The 16,651-nt window shown below is 47.4% G+C and overlaps 1 protein-coding gene across 1 annotated transcript in view; it reads left to right on the top strand.

Annotated features, from left to right (window-relative positions):
• Positions 1–16,651, top strand: part of LOC126428148 (tenascin-X-like) — a 105,707-nt gene that overhangs the window by 69,287 nt on the left and 19,769 nt on the right. The window contains exons 3-5 of the mRNA XM_050090058.1: positions 12,387–12,450; positions 13,808–13,960; positions 15,408–15,652. Of these exons, the coding sequence (XP_049946015.1) occupies positions 12,387–12,450; positions 13,808–13,960; positions 15,408–15,652 (462 nt within the window). The remainder of the gene's footprint in view (positions 1–12,386; positions 12,451–13,807; positions 13,961–15,407; positions 15,653–16,651) is intronic.

The raw sequence follows: 16,651 nt of genomic DNA, 5'->3' as shown, positions 1-16,651 counted from the left end.
ATTTGTGCACCGCCGCCGTCAGTGTCAGCCAGTTTGCCGTGGCATACGGAGCTCCATCGCAGTCTTTAACACTGGTAGCATGCCGCGACAGCGTGGACGTGAACCGTATGTGCAGTTGACGGACTTTGAGCGAGGGCGTATAGTGGGCATGCGGGAGGCCGGGTGGACGTACCGCCGAATTGCTCAACACGTGGGGCGTGAGGTCTCCACAGTACATCGATGTTGTCGCCAGTGGTCGGCGGAAGGTGCACGTGCCCGTCGACCTGGGACCGGACCGCAGCGACGCACGGATGCACGCCAAGACCGTAGGATCCTACCCAGTGCCGTAGGGGACCGCACCGCCACTTCCCAGCAAATTAGGGACACTGTTGCTCCTGGGGTATCGGCGAGGACCATTCGCAACCGTCTCCATGAAGCTGGGCTACGGTCCCGCACACCGTTAGGCCGTCTTCCGCTCACGCCCCAACATCGTGCAGCCCGCCTCCAGTGGTGTCGCGACAGGCGTGAATGGAGGGACGAATGGAGACGTGTCGTCTTCAGCGATGAGAGTCGCTTCTGCCTTGGTGCCAATGATGGTCGTATGCGTGTTTGGCGCCGTGCAGGTGAGCGCCACAATCAGGATTGCATACGACCGAGGCACACAGGGCCAACACCCGGCATCATGGTGTGGGGAGCGATCTCCTACACTGGCCGTACACCACTGGTGATCGTCGAGGAGACACTGAATAGTGCACGGTACATCCAAACCGTCATCGAACCCATCGTTCTACCATTCCTAGAGCGGCAAGGGAACTTGCTGTTCCAACAGGACAATGCACGTCCGCATGTATCCCGTGCCACCCAACGTGCTCTAGAAGGTGTAAGTCAACTACCCTGGCCAGCAAGATCTCCGGATCTGTCCCCCATTGAGCATGTTTGGGACTGGATGAAGCGTAGTCTCACGCGATCTGCACGTCCAGCACGAACGCTGGTCCAACTGAGGCGCCAGGTGGAAATGGCATGGCAAGCCGTTACACAGGACTACATCCAGCATCTCTACGATCGTCTCCATGGGAGAATAGCAGCCTGCATTGCTGCGAAAGGTGGATATACACTGTACTAGTGCCGACATTGTGCATGCTCTGTTGCCTGTGTCTATGTGCCTGTGATTCTGTCAGTGTGATCATGTGATGTATCTGACCCCAGGAATGTGTCAATAAAGTTTCCCCTTCCTGGGACAATGAATTCACGGTGTTCTTATTTCAATTTCCAGGAGTGTATATGAAAAAACGTAAATTAGTTACAAACTACGGCGCGCACACACTTAATTTAACATCTAAACGTCACGACAGGTATTCGGATTTAGGTTACGACATGTTCCATCTGCCTGCCATCATTGGCGGTGATGTGGCGCAGACCAGTAGTGAAATTCTGCATGACCCACTAAAGTGTCGGAATATCGATGCTGCCGATGACGTCCTGAATGGCTGTTTTCAGCTCATCAGTGGTTTTGGAGTTATTGCTGTGCACCTCGTCTGTAATGTAACCCCGACAAAAAACAGTCGCCCGTGTTCAGATCCGGAGAGTATGGCGGCCAATCGAGGCCCGTACCAGTGGCCTCTGGGTACCCGAGAGCCAGAATGCGGTCCCCAAAGTGCTCCTGCAGGACATCACTCTCCTGCTTTGATGGGGTCGAGCTCCGTCTTGCATGAACCACACATTGTCGAAATCAGGGTCGCTTTGGATAACGGAGATGAATCATCTTCCAAAACCGTCATGTACCGTTCGGTGGTCACCGTGCCATCAAGTAATACCGCACCGACTATTCCGTGACTGGACACTGCACACCACACAGTCACCTGTTGAAGGTGAAGTTACTTCTCGATCGCGAAATACGGATTTTCTGTTTCCCAAATGCACCAAATTTGCTTATTGACGAACCCATCCAAATGAAAGTGGACTTCGCCGCTAAACCAAACCATAATGCGCATAGTAATTCCCATCATGCTCTGCGGCCAACCGTCCCCTTTGAACGTCCTAAAGCAAGCCGTTCAGAACTTACGACGGTTTTATTTCATACTGTTCAATAGTTGTCACCCTGTATGAACGCATGTACAGGCGTTTCATTGCTGGCTCCATTCAGCCACCGATGAACTAATTTTGTTATACTTAATCTCTTTCTACCGTTTCCGACACTCGGGAGACACAACCCACGGGATAGCGGTTTTACACAAGGTGTAAAAGGGTGGAGCTGCCATTTGTACCCAGAGGAAAGGTTTCCAGCGTAACGATGGCCACACGGCGGGAATTAAGACTTTGAATGCGGACTGCACGGGACATTCCAGCTCGTGAGAGAATTCGGTATTGCGAGAAGATCCACAGTGTCAAGAGTGGCAAGAATAGTAAATAGTAAATCCTAGGCATTATCTCTCAGCACGGACAACGCAGTGGCCGACAGTCTTCACTTAACGACCGAGACGAGCGGACTTTGTGTACTGTTGTAAGTGCTAACAGACAAGCAACACTGCATGAAATAACCACAGAAATCAACGTGGAACGAACGACGAACGTATCAGTTAGGACAGTGCGGCGAAATTGGGCGTTATGGGCAATGGCAGCAGAAGACCGACGCGAGGGCACGACAGCACGACATCCCCTGCAGCGCCTCTCCTGGATTCGTGACCGTATCACTTAGACCCTAAACGACTGGAAAACTCTGGCCTGGTCAGATGAGTCCCACTTTCATTTGGTGAGAGCTGATGGTAGGGTTAGTGTGTGGCGCAGACCCCCGGGAAGCTATGGACCCAACTTGTCAACAAGGCACTGTGCAAGCCCGTGCTGACTCCACAATCGTGTGGGGTGCGTTTACGTGAAATGAACAGATCACTGACTGGAGATGGAGACCATCTGCAGCCATTCATGTACGCCATATTCCCAAACAAAGGTGGTATTTTTATGGATGGCAGTTGTAATGGTTCTTTATTTACGTGACCACTACGGCACTCCAACCCCAGTTCTCGATACCAGTCATATCGTACTACTTTACCACGAAGTCACAGACATATTTTTGTGACAATATTCACATTTGGTTTTATTAATGTATAGGTACTCGGATGTATCGATATATTACAGTGATATGCTTCTTGTGTGTATTCATTTCTGAGAGACTGCAATAATCTTTGACTTACTTGTAACCGTTTTGGCGCGAATCCGCACAGAGCAGTCTTCGTTTCACTTTGCAGAAGTTAAGTTGTAATTTCGCTTTGTAAAAGAACAGTCAAGTCTTGTGTTTGGTTAAAGTGTAAATTAAATATATGAAGATTGATACAAAATTGTTTTCTTGATGATGTGACAATTAAGAAGTATATGTGAATTTACAAGAAGTTTAATAAAAATGTCGATCGTGAACACCAAGTCAAAAATTATTTCTACCGTACCATTGTTCTGATCTGGGATTGTTTGATCTTTAAGAATTTCCTGAAAAACGCATTTGTTAGGTCTTCAAATATTGCTAAAATACAGATCTGGACCTTCTAGCAGTCAAAGTGGAATCACCCTAGAATCAAAAAGATGAGCCATAACAACTTCGACGAAATCTACGTGGGAATCCATTCAAGATAAGTGCCAAAATAATGACTTTTTTACAGTGACTTCATTATTTACATTCTGACGATACCATCCACAGTCAATAACTTTGTTGTTGCCCGATAAAGCGAACATATGCTGCGTGAGCAACATTATCAATCTGATTTCTAAGCAACTTTGCAAGAGGTGGTATTGTTAGACAGTGTTCCGTGTTACTGGGCCGCAATTGTTGACAACTGGTTCGAACACTCTGGTGAATTCGAGCGATTGATTTGGTCACCCATCGAACATTTATGGGACGTAATCGAGAGATCAGTTCGTGAACGAAGTTCTGCACCGGTAACACTTCCACAATTAAGAACGGCTATAGAGGCAATATTTCCTTCCGGCGAGTTGAGTCCGTTCCACGTCGAGTTCTTGCAAGAGTAGGTTCGATACGGATCCTTTATTGTATGATTATATGATAGCGGAACAAACACTGGTAGCAGTTATTTCTGTAAAATATCTGGGACTATGCGTGCGGAACGATTTGAAGTGGAATGATCACATAAAATTAATTGTTGGTAAGGCGGGTACCAGGTTGAGATTCATTGGGAGAGTCCTTAGAAAATGTAGTCCATCAACAAAGGAGGTGGCTTACAAAACACTCGTTCGACCTATACTTGAGTATTGCTCATCCGTGTGGGATCCGTACACGGTCGGGTTGACAGAGGAGATAGAGAAGATCCAAAGAAGAGCGGCGCGTTTCGTCACAGAATTATTTGTTAACCGTGATAGCGTTACGGAGATGTTTAGCAAACTCAAGTGGCAGACTCTGCAAGAGAGGCGCTCTGCATCGCGTTGTAGCTTGCTGTCTAGGTTTCGAGAGGGTGCGTTTCTGGATGAGGTATCGAATATATTGCTTCCCCCTACTTATACCTCCCGAGGAGATCACGAATGTAAAATTAGAGAGATTCGAGCGCGCACGGAGGCTTTCAGACAGTCGTTCTTCCCGCGAACCATACGCGACTGGAACAGGAAGGGGAGGTAATGACAGTGGCACGTAAAGTGCCCTCCGCCACACACTGTTAGGTGGCTTGCGGAGTATAAATGTAGATGTAGATGTAGATACGGTACTGAGGTGGTGGGTGGTATACGGCGACTTCTGTCACCTCAGTGTATTGTGACGAATACGAATAAATTTCCAGGCTTTGATTCACTGTTGCTTATGATCTGGGTGGACTGCCGAGATGAAACTTGTTGATTCCGCTCAGGTTTTTAGGTGCAGCAGCCCAGTTGCTGAAAAAGTGCTCAGTATACAGCAGACTGATCACATTTTGCTGTCGTAGTAGTTCATAAATCTTGTAGTGACAAATTTGGATCCTGTTTTGGCAGCTTGTGTGTTATGATACAATCACTTTCTGGCCCTAAATGTTCAACGCAGTCTGCGGAAATCGACGAGCCGTGTTTCGAGAGAAACAGGCGTTGGCGCCGATTTTACAAAAACGGTAACATTTCCTTGCACACAAACTCCTGCAACTTTTGCAGCCAGATAAGCCCAGATGGAGCATTTACCATGCGATCGGCAAAAAAATTCTACAAGACTCCATTTGTATGAAGTTCCGATAAACTGAATATTTTCAGTATGAAACTCACACCACACGATGCTGTTCTGTCATTCGTCCATCGCGCTTCTTTGTTGCTTCCGCTGTTATTGTTGGCGTTAAATACGTTATGCGCGGGCCAGAAATACTCGCCTTCTTCCAATGCGGCACAGGTAAACTAAAAGCCTGGATACCTCTGGTTATACTTTCTACTGGCAACGGACTGTGCTCATGCAGGAGTGTATTCACAAAAGTTTTTGAACTACGAACTGCAGCAACATGTTCGGCAACGCTGCCGCCCACTGTAAACTCCGGGCCAAAAGTATTGGACGAAATGGTGGAACCGCGTGTGGTGTCACAAATACTTGTATTCCGCAACGAAAAAATAGTCAAAGGAAAGGGAACCTGAACTTGTATGTATTTTTGTATTTGTATGTTAACCGGGGGCCTAGAAACGACGGAGAGGCTCCGTCCCCGCCGCAGCCGCAGTGGTCCACAACCCCACGACGGCTACCGCAGTGCACTTCACCCCTCCGCCGCCCCACACCGAACCCAGGGTTATTGTGCGGTTCGGCCCTCCGTGGACCCCCCCCCAGGGAACGTCTCACACCAGACGAGTGTAACCCCTATGTTTGCGTGGCAGTGTAATGATGGTGTACGCGTACGTGGAGAACTTGTTTGCGCAGGAATCGCCGACATAGTGTAGCTGAGGCGGAATAAGGGGAATCAGCCCGCATTCGCCGTGGCAGATGGAAGACCGCCTAAAAACCATCCACAGACTGGCCAGGTCACCGGACATTGACATAAGTCCTCCGGGCGGATTCGTGCCGGGGTCCAGGCGCTCCTTCCCGCTCCCGAAAGCCGTGCGTTAGACCGCACGGCCAACCGGGCGGGCAACTTGAACTTTGTTGATGCGTTATGTTTTTTTTTTTTTTTTTCAGGTAAGCGAGTTACTTGCGAAACTCTAAGGTGTGTACTGAATACACTCCTTTTTCAGACTGATGAAACACGATTTTGAATATATCGTTTAAAAGCAGTTCATCCGAGAATGGGTGAGACCAATACCAATACGAAAAACGGTACACCAGTTACAACCAGACTGGAGTTCGCTCTTCAGTTTTTATCCGCTGGTGATTCATACAGATGTCTGATGTGCCTTTTAAAAGTATACTTGTCATCGATGCGCGTCTTTAAAATAAGGAAGTAGGCACGTTGCTTCCCGTGAAGGCAGAAGCACATGTGATAATGCTTAAAAGTTCATGTCTTTAATGCTTAAAAGTTTGTCTTAAGAACTATGGTTCAGAACTCATATCTTGTAAGGCGGTACGAACGAGACAGCCCTTCAGATTTCGATACTTGGGCGCATTACTTTGGGTGTTCCACGGCTCTGGTCGTAGATGTACACATCACATTTATGAAATTCATAGTTCATTTCATTGTCTCGTTTACTCGCTTTTACCGAGAGGTTACGGTTAACCAGCACCGTGGTGCAGTGGTTATGATACTAATCTGTTGCATGGAGGGTCGTGACTTCAAAACTCACCTGCACTGTACAATTTTCAACTTGCATTTACCAAGAAAAAATAAACATAAAACTCAAAACAGCATTTTCTACCAAGGAATAAAACTGTACAATAAATTACCGAAAGAGATTAAAGAAATTGCAAAAATACACTTATTTAAAAAGACAGCTAAAAAGTGCCTGTTATGCAATACATTTTATACATCGAAGGATTACTTAAATAAAACAGAGTAGGTGTTATACAAATTAATAATAATAATAATGATGATTATTATTATAAAACATCCAACATTCCACATAACACCTTCACTTTATATTTCTTTCCTTCTTTTTTCCTTTCTAGAAATACTCTCCCTTCAAGCTGTGCATAGCACAATACTAACACCTCTTCCTCTTTCTGAGCTCTACGTCTCACTCATTGTGGAGGGATGCTGACTCAGTTTTTCAGGATAGCAAATGGGAAGTTGCGGTACAGAAAATGGCCCAAAATGGCCCAGAGATCTCCTGTGTGTGTGTGTGTGTGTGTGTGTGTGTGTGTGTGTGTGTAAAGTGTTTTATGAAACTGTGTGTATAGTGTGTGCAGTGACTGATAGTGAGAGATGAATGAACAGTGTGGCATTACATTATTTAATAAGTTATTTGTAAAAAAAAGTATTATATACCAGGGGTAAAATCTAATGGTTGTCTCTAACTAGAAGTCTGTAAATAAATGTGTTTACGAATTAGTTTATTTTAAATTGGTCTAAACTTGTAAATACTTTGGCATGTCCTGTATCCTTGTAAAAAGAGATCTACGGATGGATAAAGCGTCTGCTACTACTACTACTAAACTAACCCGTGTTCAAAGTGCTGCAATGCAGGCTGTGTACATGAGAGAACGCTGAAGCGTTGCAGGTGTGTTCATTGATCGGTGCGTTCGCAGGGTACGGTGAAAAAATAATACACTCCTGGAAATTGAAATAAGAACACCGTGAATTCATTGTCCCAGAAAGGGGAAACTTTATTGACACATTCCTGGGGTCAGATACATCACATGATCACACTGACAGAACCACAGGCACATAGACACAGGCAACAGAGCATGCACAATGTCGGCACTAGTACAGTGTATGTCCACCTTTCGCAGCAATGCAGGCTGCTATTCTCCCATGGAGACGATCGTAGAGATGCTGGATGTAGTCCTGTGGAACGGCTTGCCATGCCATTTCCACCTGGCGCCTCAGTTGGACCAGCGTTCGTGCTGGACGTGCAGACCGCGTGAGACGACGCTTCATCCAGTCCCAAACATGCTCAATGGGGGACAGATCCGGAGATCTTGCTGGCCAGGGTAGTTGACTTACACCTTCTAGAGCACGTTGGGTGGCACGGGATACATGCGGACGTGCATTGTCCTGTTGGAACAGCAAGTTCCCTTGCCGGTCTAGGAATGGTAGAACGATGGGTTCGATGACGGTTTGGATGTACCGTGCACTATTCAGTGTCCCCTCGACGATCACCAGTGGTGTACGGCCAGTGTAGGAGATCGCTCCCCACACCATGAAGCCGGGTGTTGGCCCTGTGTGCCTCGGTCGTATGCAGTCCTGATTGTGGCGCTCACCTGCACGGCGCCAAACACGCATACGACCATCATTGGCGCCAAGGCAGAAGCGACTCTCATCGCTGAAGACGACACGTCTCCATTCGTCCCTCCATTCACGCCTGTCGCGACACCACTGGAGGTGGGCTGCACGATGTTGGGGCGTGAGCGGAAGACGGCCTAACGGTGTGCGGGACCGTAGCCCAGCTTCATGGAGACGGTTGCGAATGGTCCTCGCCGATACCCCAGGAGCAACAGTGTCCCTAATTTGCTGGGAAGTGGCGGTGCGGTCCCCTACGGCACTGCGTAGGATCCTACGGTCTTGGCGTGCATCCGTGCGTCGCTGCGGTCCGGTCCCAGGTCGACGGGCACGTGCACCTTCCGCCGACCACTGGCGACAACATCGATGTACTGTGGAGACCTCACGCCCCACGTGTTGAGCAATTCGGCGGTACGTCCACCCGGCCTCCCGCATGCCCACTATACGCCCTCGCTCAAAGTCCGTCAACTGCACATACGGTTCACGTCCACGCTGTCACGGCATGCTACCAGTGTTAAAGACTGCGATGGAGCTCCGTATGCCACGGCAAACTGGCTGACACTGACGGCGGCGGTGCACAAATGCTGCGCAGCTAGCGCCATTCGACGGCCAACACCGCGGTTCCTGGTGTGTCCGCTGTGCCGTGCGTGTGATCATTGCTTGTACAGCCCTCTCGCAGTGTCCGGAGCAAGTATGGTGGGTCTGACACACCGGTGTCAATGTGTTCTTTTTTCCATTTCCAGGAGTGTAGTTCCACTTTGTGCCACAAGTTGAAAATACAGCGTTGTAAGCAGTCAGAATGTGGAATGGTTCTTGTTTTGACGTCACTATGTTGTTTGTCACTTTTAGTGACGCATATTATTGATTTCTTATGTGAAGTGACTGTTGGTGTAAAGGTTAAGCGGGTTGAAGTCACAGGTCATCGGGGTTCAGATCGAAGGTGACTCATCAGTGAAGGCAATTCTGTCCAGTCAATGAGGGCGTATTTGGAGATGCCCGGACAGCAATGAGATACCAAACTGGCTGTCGCCCGCCATACGCCACAACCAGGAGTGATGATCTGGGGTGCCATTTCGTTTCATAGCAGGAGCCCTTTCGTTCTCATCCGCCGCACTCACAGCACAGAGGTACGTCGAGATATTGCCCTTCATGGCAAGACTTCGTGGGCTTACGCTTCAGCGAGACAGTGCCCGCCCACACGCGGCGAGAATTTCTACTGCTAGTCTTAGTGCTTGCCAAACCCTTCCTCGGCCAGAAGGTCGCCGGATCCCTCCCCCAGTTCAGAACGTATGGAACATTGCGGGCAGACTCGTCCAACCAGCTCGGGATTTGAAAGCGCCAATTGGACAGAATTTGGTACGATATTCCTCTGAAAGGCATCCAACAACTCTGTCAATAAATACCAAGCGGGATAAGTGCTTGTGAAAGGACCATAGGTGGAGGAACGCGTTACCGACTTGCTCGGTTCGTTAAGCTCTTTCGCTTCATCCATTTTTTTCTGATATTGTAGTCATTTGTTTGTCGGTATGTGTACATCACGTCTATCGATTTCCGTCCCATGCGTTATCAGACAGGGGTGACATACGCGAGTAATGGGAATGTTGTTGAGTCACGTACAGCCGTTAGGTAAATCGCTGAACCGCTCCTCGCTCTTTGGCTGCTCTGTTACGACCTTGGCACGGCCGCTCTGTCTGTTTTTCAGCAGCCGATGACGTCACAGGCGAGGACTGCGCGCGGCTTCCGAGAAGAATTGGACGAGGAAAGTGGATCGCTTTCGATGTATCGCCGCGTGCCGCAACAAACTGCAATATCTCGTTGCTCCGACCTCTAAACATTTGAACAGGAAAAAAAAAAGTGTCGGACAAGACTGCAGTTGCTTACGCGGGAACGCCGTCAGTTCTTAGCCTACTGTTATCAAACAAGATGTTCTCTGACCAGTCAAAAACAAAGCAGAAATTGTGGTTGCTGTAAATCTGTCTCATGAACCAGTTTTCGGCTTATAAGACCATCATGAGATGATAACTGCCGCCGGCAAAGAATTTGAAAATCAGGCAAAAGATATTAGAGCGAATTTGCACCTTTAAGAACGTAAATGTATCATTGGCGTCATGATGTTTCCACGTTTTTTCTTTAGACGTTTCTTAATCACTGATGTCCTCAATATCACTCGTCGAACATGAAATAGCTGTCGTTCCTCAACTGCAGCATAAGATCGGACTTGGTAGCTTGGTAGACTTGCCTATGCAGATGATGTATCATTAATAAGTACTTCCAAAACAGATTTAATGAGAATGATGTAAAAAAAACTTTTACATCATTCTGATTAAATCTGTTTTGTAAAACTACAAAATTGCCGAGAAAACAGGCGTACGTATTAATGAAGGAAAGACAGAATATCTGGTCATAACTACGAAAAATCCGAAGTGATGCACCTTAGGATGTAAATGGGTACGCTTTGAAGACTGTTGACAGCTTCACCCACTTTGGGGATCTTTTTAGCATATACACGTATGTAATCTGCAAATTGCTGTACAGGTCGCTGAGGGAGAAGTCATTAACTGAATGCAAAATTACTTCATTAATCCAGCATTACGTGCTTCGCTGTTTGCCGTCATCAAGAGATCCTGGAACCGTAAGCAACCACTAGATATAGTAGTTACGTGCTCAAGTTGACGTAGTAGTTATACCTTGTACAGATAACAGACATGAGCAGATATGTCTGCAGACGTCGAAACGCGTAATACTGGATTAATAATGTCATTTTGCATTCAGTCAATGACTTTTGCCTCGGCGACCTATTCAGCAATTTGGCTATATATTTCAAGATGTCTCACGCATCCTTCGTGAATTTGTCAGGGCTGCGTTAGATGTTTTAGTAACAACACTACATCGTATGTAGAAATAGGTGCCAATCTAGTAACAACGAATAAAACACTTTTTACTTTCATCAACGTCTGAAGCACAAGATCATTTACTACGGTACTAACTCCAAAATTCGCTTGTATAAATAGACTATTATACCACTAACATAATATACATGTGAAGCATTAATATTTAAAAACAAAGATGAAGAAAAAACTATCAACATTCGAAACAAAAACACTGATAAAAAATGTTGCACCTACACGTGAAGAAAGTAACATGGAATGGAGGATAACAAAGATTGAAGAATTGAGTTATACAAACACTGCGGTATTATTTTACCACTGCCTTCACAGTTAGGGCCAAGATCGTTAAAAGTTTCACACTTTTCCATATATTTGATCTGATTCTGAAAACATTCTTACATTTTGATTTTGGTACCTAATAAACATGGTTTTGTAAAAGTTAAACAGTTTCTCGAGGGGATGAAAATCTCTAGCCACATTTTTTTTGTTTATGTAAAGGAACAGAAAGAAATGACGTAGACTGATAAATCTGACAAATTTAGGCAATGAGACAATAATCCATGTTTTGCTCTGTCCAGTAATCAATCGTTAGACTTTGTATGACCGTTGGTAATGCTACGATGAAGAACAACGTAATGTTTTTGATTGGTTTCTGTGATTTCGTCAGTGTCTCATGGCAAACTAACTTGTGTAACATTCAGCTTTAACAGTTACTCAATTCTTTAAAGCAATGTGCACCATACATCCAGTTCAAGCAAAGAAACAAGCAACCATCTTTTAAAGTGCTTCACAAGTAAACAGCTTTTGTTGATTTCGGTTCGTTGAGGAACACCCAAACAACGATTACTGCTTCCTTTTACAGCTCATACAAATACGTGCAAACATCGTCAACAGCTACGATGTTGTGAACAAATTTTGCATTACCTCAATCGAATGTTTTTGAGCTATTCTTCACACCAAATGACATGAACCTAATTTTAAGCCTTGATCTAATTGCACATAATCCATCAAGAACACATCTTTCTCACAACTGTGACGTCAGATGTACTAAAGATTTTTTCTATCATTTGCATCATAACACTGTGAACTCTCTGTGCAATTATTATTATTATTATTATTATTATTATTATTATTAGTAGTAGTAGTAGTAGTAGTATTAGTACTAGTAGTAGTCGTAGTGGCAGTGGTGTTAATAGTCCTCTTGTTGTTGCAGATATAATGCCACACTGGCTGCAGCCAATGGAACAAAAGCAACGCCACCCGCCTCTACAGGCAGTGTGAGTACTAGGAGCTCACCCAACTCGAGCAAGCATGTCAAGAATTTTGTTGTGTGTGTAGTTCGGGGGGGGGGGGAAGGGGGGGGGGTGGAGTGGTAAGCAGAGTGTTGAGTTTGGGGAGGGGTGGGAGGAGTAAGCAGCGAGCGGATCCATGGGGCATGGGGGTAAGCAGCTGGCGGAACCACGGGGCATGGGGGTAAGCAGCTGGCGGAATCGTGGGCCGGGGGGTAAGCAGCTGGCGGAGCCGTGGGCCGGGGGGTTAGCAGCTGTCGTAACCGTGGGGTGGGGGGTAAGCAGCGTGCGGGGCCGTGGGGTGGGGTGGGGGGAGGGGTAACCAGCGGGCGGAGCCGTGGCGCGGGTTTGAGTGGGGGGTGTGGGCTGTGGGGGGGGTAAGCAGCAGGCGGAGCCGTGGGGTGGGGTGGGGGGGTAAGAGCGGGTGGAGCCGTGGGTTGGTGTGGGGGGGGGGTAAGCAGTGGGCTGAGCCGTGGGTTGGGGTGGGGGGGCAAGCAGCGGGCTGAGCCGTGGGTTGGGGGGGGGGGGGTAAGCAGCGGGTTGAGCCGTGGGTTGGGGTGGGGGTTTAAACAGCGGGCTGAGCTGTGGGTTGGGGTGGGGGGGTAAGCAACGGGCCGAGCCGTGGTGTGGGGTGGGGTGAGGGGGTAAGCAGCGGGCGGAGCCGTGGGGTGGGGGGGTGAGCAGGGAGCGGATCCGTGGGATGGGGGGGGGGGGTAAGCAGCGAGAGCAAATCCATTGTCCAGGGTGGTGGGGTAAGCAGCGAGAGGATCTGTGGGACAGAGGAGGTACGCAGTGTTGGAGTGCGGGGGGGGGGGGGGGGAGGGAGAGGTGTTGCAGTGAGTGGAGTCAGGGATACAGGGATATGCAAGTGGTAGAGTAGTGATGTTCCCGATAACGAAGTGGTAGAGTAGTGAAGTTGCGGATAAGGAAGTGCTGGAATTTGGGGCAAGGAGACAATGGAGCTGTGAAGCTGGAGGTAAGCAATGATGGAGTTGGGAGAAAAACAGGTGGTGGAGCAGTGAAGTCGAGGATAAGTAACTATTGAAGTTGCGGATAACATGTGGTGGAACAGTGGAAGTTAGGAGTAAGTAAGTGGTGGAGTCAGAGGTGTAAGCAATCAAGTGGAAGAGTTGTGGCAGAGGGGGAGGGGAGGGAGGAAGTGATGGGTTTGAAAAATTTTCAGAAAAATACTAGTATGTTACATCCTCTATTTACAGATTAGTTTCTAATCTTGATGATGTTTCAATGTGATAACGGATGTTAGCCAATATTTTTGTGACAATCTCTTTCTGCAGCTTATGTTTGGCATTACAGTGAGAAACTCATTTGTTGGTGGTATTTGCAGACATTCACGCCGGCCCCCGGCTGGAAGACCGTGCCGTACTGCTGCTCGGGGTACAAGCTGGGCACCGACTACCACTGCCTGCCCCAGTGTGACGGTGGTTGCCGCGGTGGCAACTGTTCCGCACCCAACGTCTGCACCTGCGGTCGTGGAAAGGTGTGTTCGTGTAGTCACTGGCTCTCCGTTTTGGCACATCTCTCTACTGACTGTTTTTAGATGGTCCACCGCTTCTGTATTTGCTGTGCCAGCCTCTCATTGGACTAGCACATACATCTATAGACAGACTCTGTAGTGTACCATCTGGTGCATTAACAAATGGAGTGGGGGGAAAAAATTACTGTCTATTAAAATGAGCTCCAAATCTTCACTTTAAAATTGCCACCGAGTCTCTCTACAAGGGGTAGAAGCGTGTAACATGAATTTTGAAACTTTCTGTATATTGCCTACACCATTTGGTCACGAAGTTGCATGGTATATGCTTCACTGTATAGACCCTACGTTCCGGTGATGGTTGCCATCTAGACATTCCATATAATAATATATGAGGACTGTTTTTTTTTCCTATTCTCCAACGGGGTTAGGTATTAAAACATAAATATCAGAATGGTATTATTTACAGGTACTACATACGTGTGTTGGCTCTCTTTCAGCATAGGTGCACTGGTAGCTGTGGCAACTGCTGTAATTATTTGAGTTTTCTGTCTCCTCTGCAGAAAAGTCTGTCAACTTCCTGTTATATCGTTTCCTAAAAAGTGTACCACATTAAAGTTTTACCAAGGATGGCATAGATCCGGAAGTTTAGGGTTGCAGAACTGGAAAAGGCTTGAATGAGATTTTCACTCTGCAGCGGAGTGTGCGCTGATATGAAACTTCCTGGCAGATTAAAACTGTGTGCCGGACCGAGACTCGAACTCGGGACCTTTGCCTTTCGCGAGCAAGTGCTCATTCTGGAAACATCCCCAAGGCTGTGGCTAAGCCGTGTCTCTGCAATATCCTTTCTTTCAGGAGTGCTAATTCTGCATGGTTCGCAGGAGAGCTTCTGTAAAGTTTGGAAGGTAGGAGACGAGATACTGACAGAAGTAAAGCTGTGAGGATGGGGTGTGAGTCATGCTTGGGTAGCTCAGCTGGCAGAGCACTTGTCCGCGAAAGGCAAAGGTCCCGAGTTCGAGTCTCAGTCCGGCACACAGTTTTAATCTGCCAGGAAGTTGGAAAAGGCTTTTCACTCCACTATATCGTGGTGTCCAATCCTAACCGTAAAATCCATTGTAGGGACCAATAGCCAGGGTCTAGTCCACCTGTCGAGCCACGGTTAGCACACTGGACTCACATTCGGGAGGATGAGGGTTCAATCCCGCGTCCGGCCATCCTGATTTAGGTTTTCCGTGATTTCCCTAAATCGCTCCAGGCAAATGCCGGGATGGTTCCCTTGAAAGGGCACGGCTGACTTCCTTTCCCGTCCTTCCCTAAACTGATGAGTCTAATGACCTCGCAGTTTGGTCTCTTCCCCCAAAACAACCCAACCCTGTCGGGCCTTTGACTGCTGCCTGACCCATTTTAACCTCAGAATGTGTTTAAAATAACGGTCGGCCGGTGTCGTCCACAGGTACTGGACCTGAGTGGAAACTGCATCCCCACGTGCCCCGGTAAGTGCGCTCACGGCACGTGTACCGGTAGCGGCACGTGCAACTGCGACCACGGCTACTGGCCGGACTCCACGGGCAAGCTGTGTGTGCCACTCTGCCCTGGTGGCTGCGGTCCCGCCCCCGGAAACTGCACGGCACCCGGAGTGTGCTCCTGCTCTGACGCTCGCTACACGCTGGACAACACCAGGAAAGTCTGCCTGCCCAGGTAATCACAGTCTCGTACAGTTTACACGAGACCTCCCTCCCTCTGTATTCTGTAGGTTTGTCTTGGAGGAGAGCCTACAGGGATGTGGAAAAAATTAAGTTGCACATAAGGAGGTATTTCTTTTTATCTAACAATGTGTTTTCAGTGAAGTAATATACACTGAAATGTTTAATTGCAACATAGTTCCATTACTTTCGCTTCCTTCTCTAGACTGTCAATTGATACAAAACATACAGTAACAACAGACTGGACAGTAGTGTAAAAGCATGCGTAAAAAATGTGACTTAATACCAGAAATAACACAGAAAAAAGTAGGGCCTGAAAGAAAATGTAAATGATTTAGGGGTTTACATTTTGGCAGAACTTCCCAACTACATTTAGCATGTTAGAACCAGCTATCTTACAATACAGAGAAGCAATTTTTTATTGTTCACCACAGCTTAGTGTTGCTTTTCACCACAGCTCAGTGTTGCTTTTCCCCACAAAGATGTAGTAAGTAACATGTACTCACCTTTCTTACATAAAAGTTATTGTAAGTTTCAAACAATTGAAAGTCCAGGATGGAATAATGACAGTAATATAGGAAGTATAGACTGGCTACAACTGTGTTTGACGTGTGCAGCAATCTGGTGGGGTAAGAGGTAGTGATAAGGAAGTGGTATGGGGAAGGAGGGGAAGGGATAGAGAGTAGGGGTGGGGAAGATGCTAGTGCTGCATGTAGAATTGTTCAGGGATGTGGTGGGATTGGGATAAGGTTGCTGGTGGAGTGTCAGAGGCTATGCTAGAGAGAAGAGGAAAGGAGTTGTAGGTGCATTGGCAGGATAGGTGTGTGCACACTGGGATGGGACCAGGAAAGGTGGAAGACAGGGACAGCAAAGGTTGAGGCCACTGAGCTTATGAGAATGAAGGATATGTTGTGGGGAGAGTTCTCATCTGCACAGTTCAGAAAATCTGCAATTGGGCAGGATCCAGATGGCACAGGCTCTGAAAAAGTCATTA

This window comes from Schistocerca serialis, chromosome 12 (genome assembly GCF_023864345.2).
Source record: "Schistocerca serialis cubense isolate TAMUIC-IGC-003099 chromosome 12, iqSchSeri2.2, whole genome shotgun sequence".
NCBI classification, from domain to species: domain Eukaryota; kingdom Metazoa; phylum Arthropoda; class Insecta; order Orthoptera; family Acrididae; genus Schistocerca; species Schistocerca serialis.
This window is presented reverse-complemented; position numbering and strand designations above follow the sequence as displayed.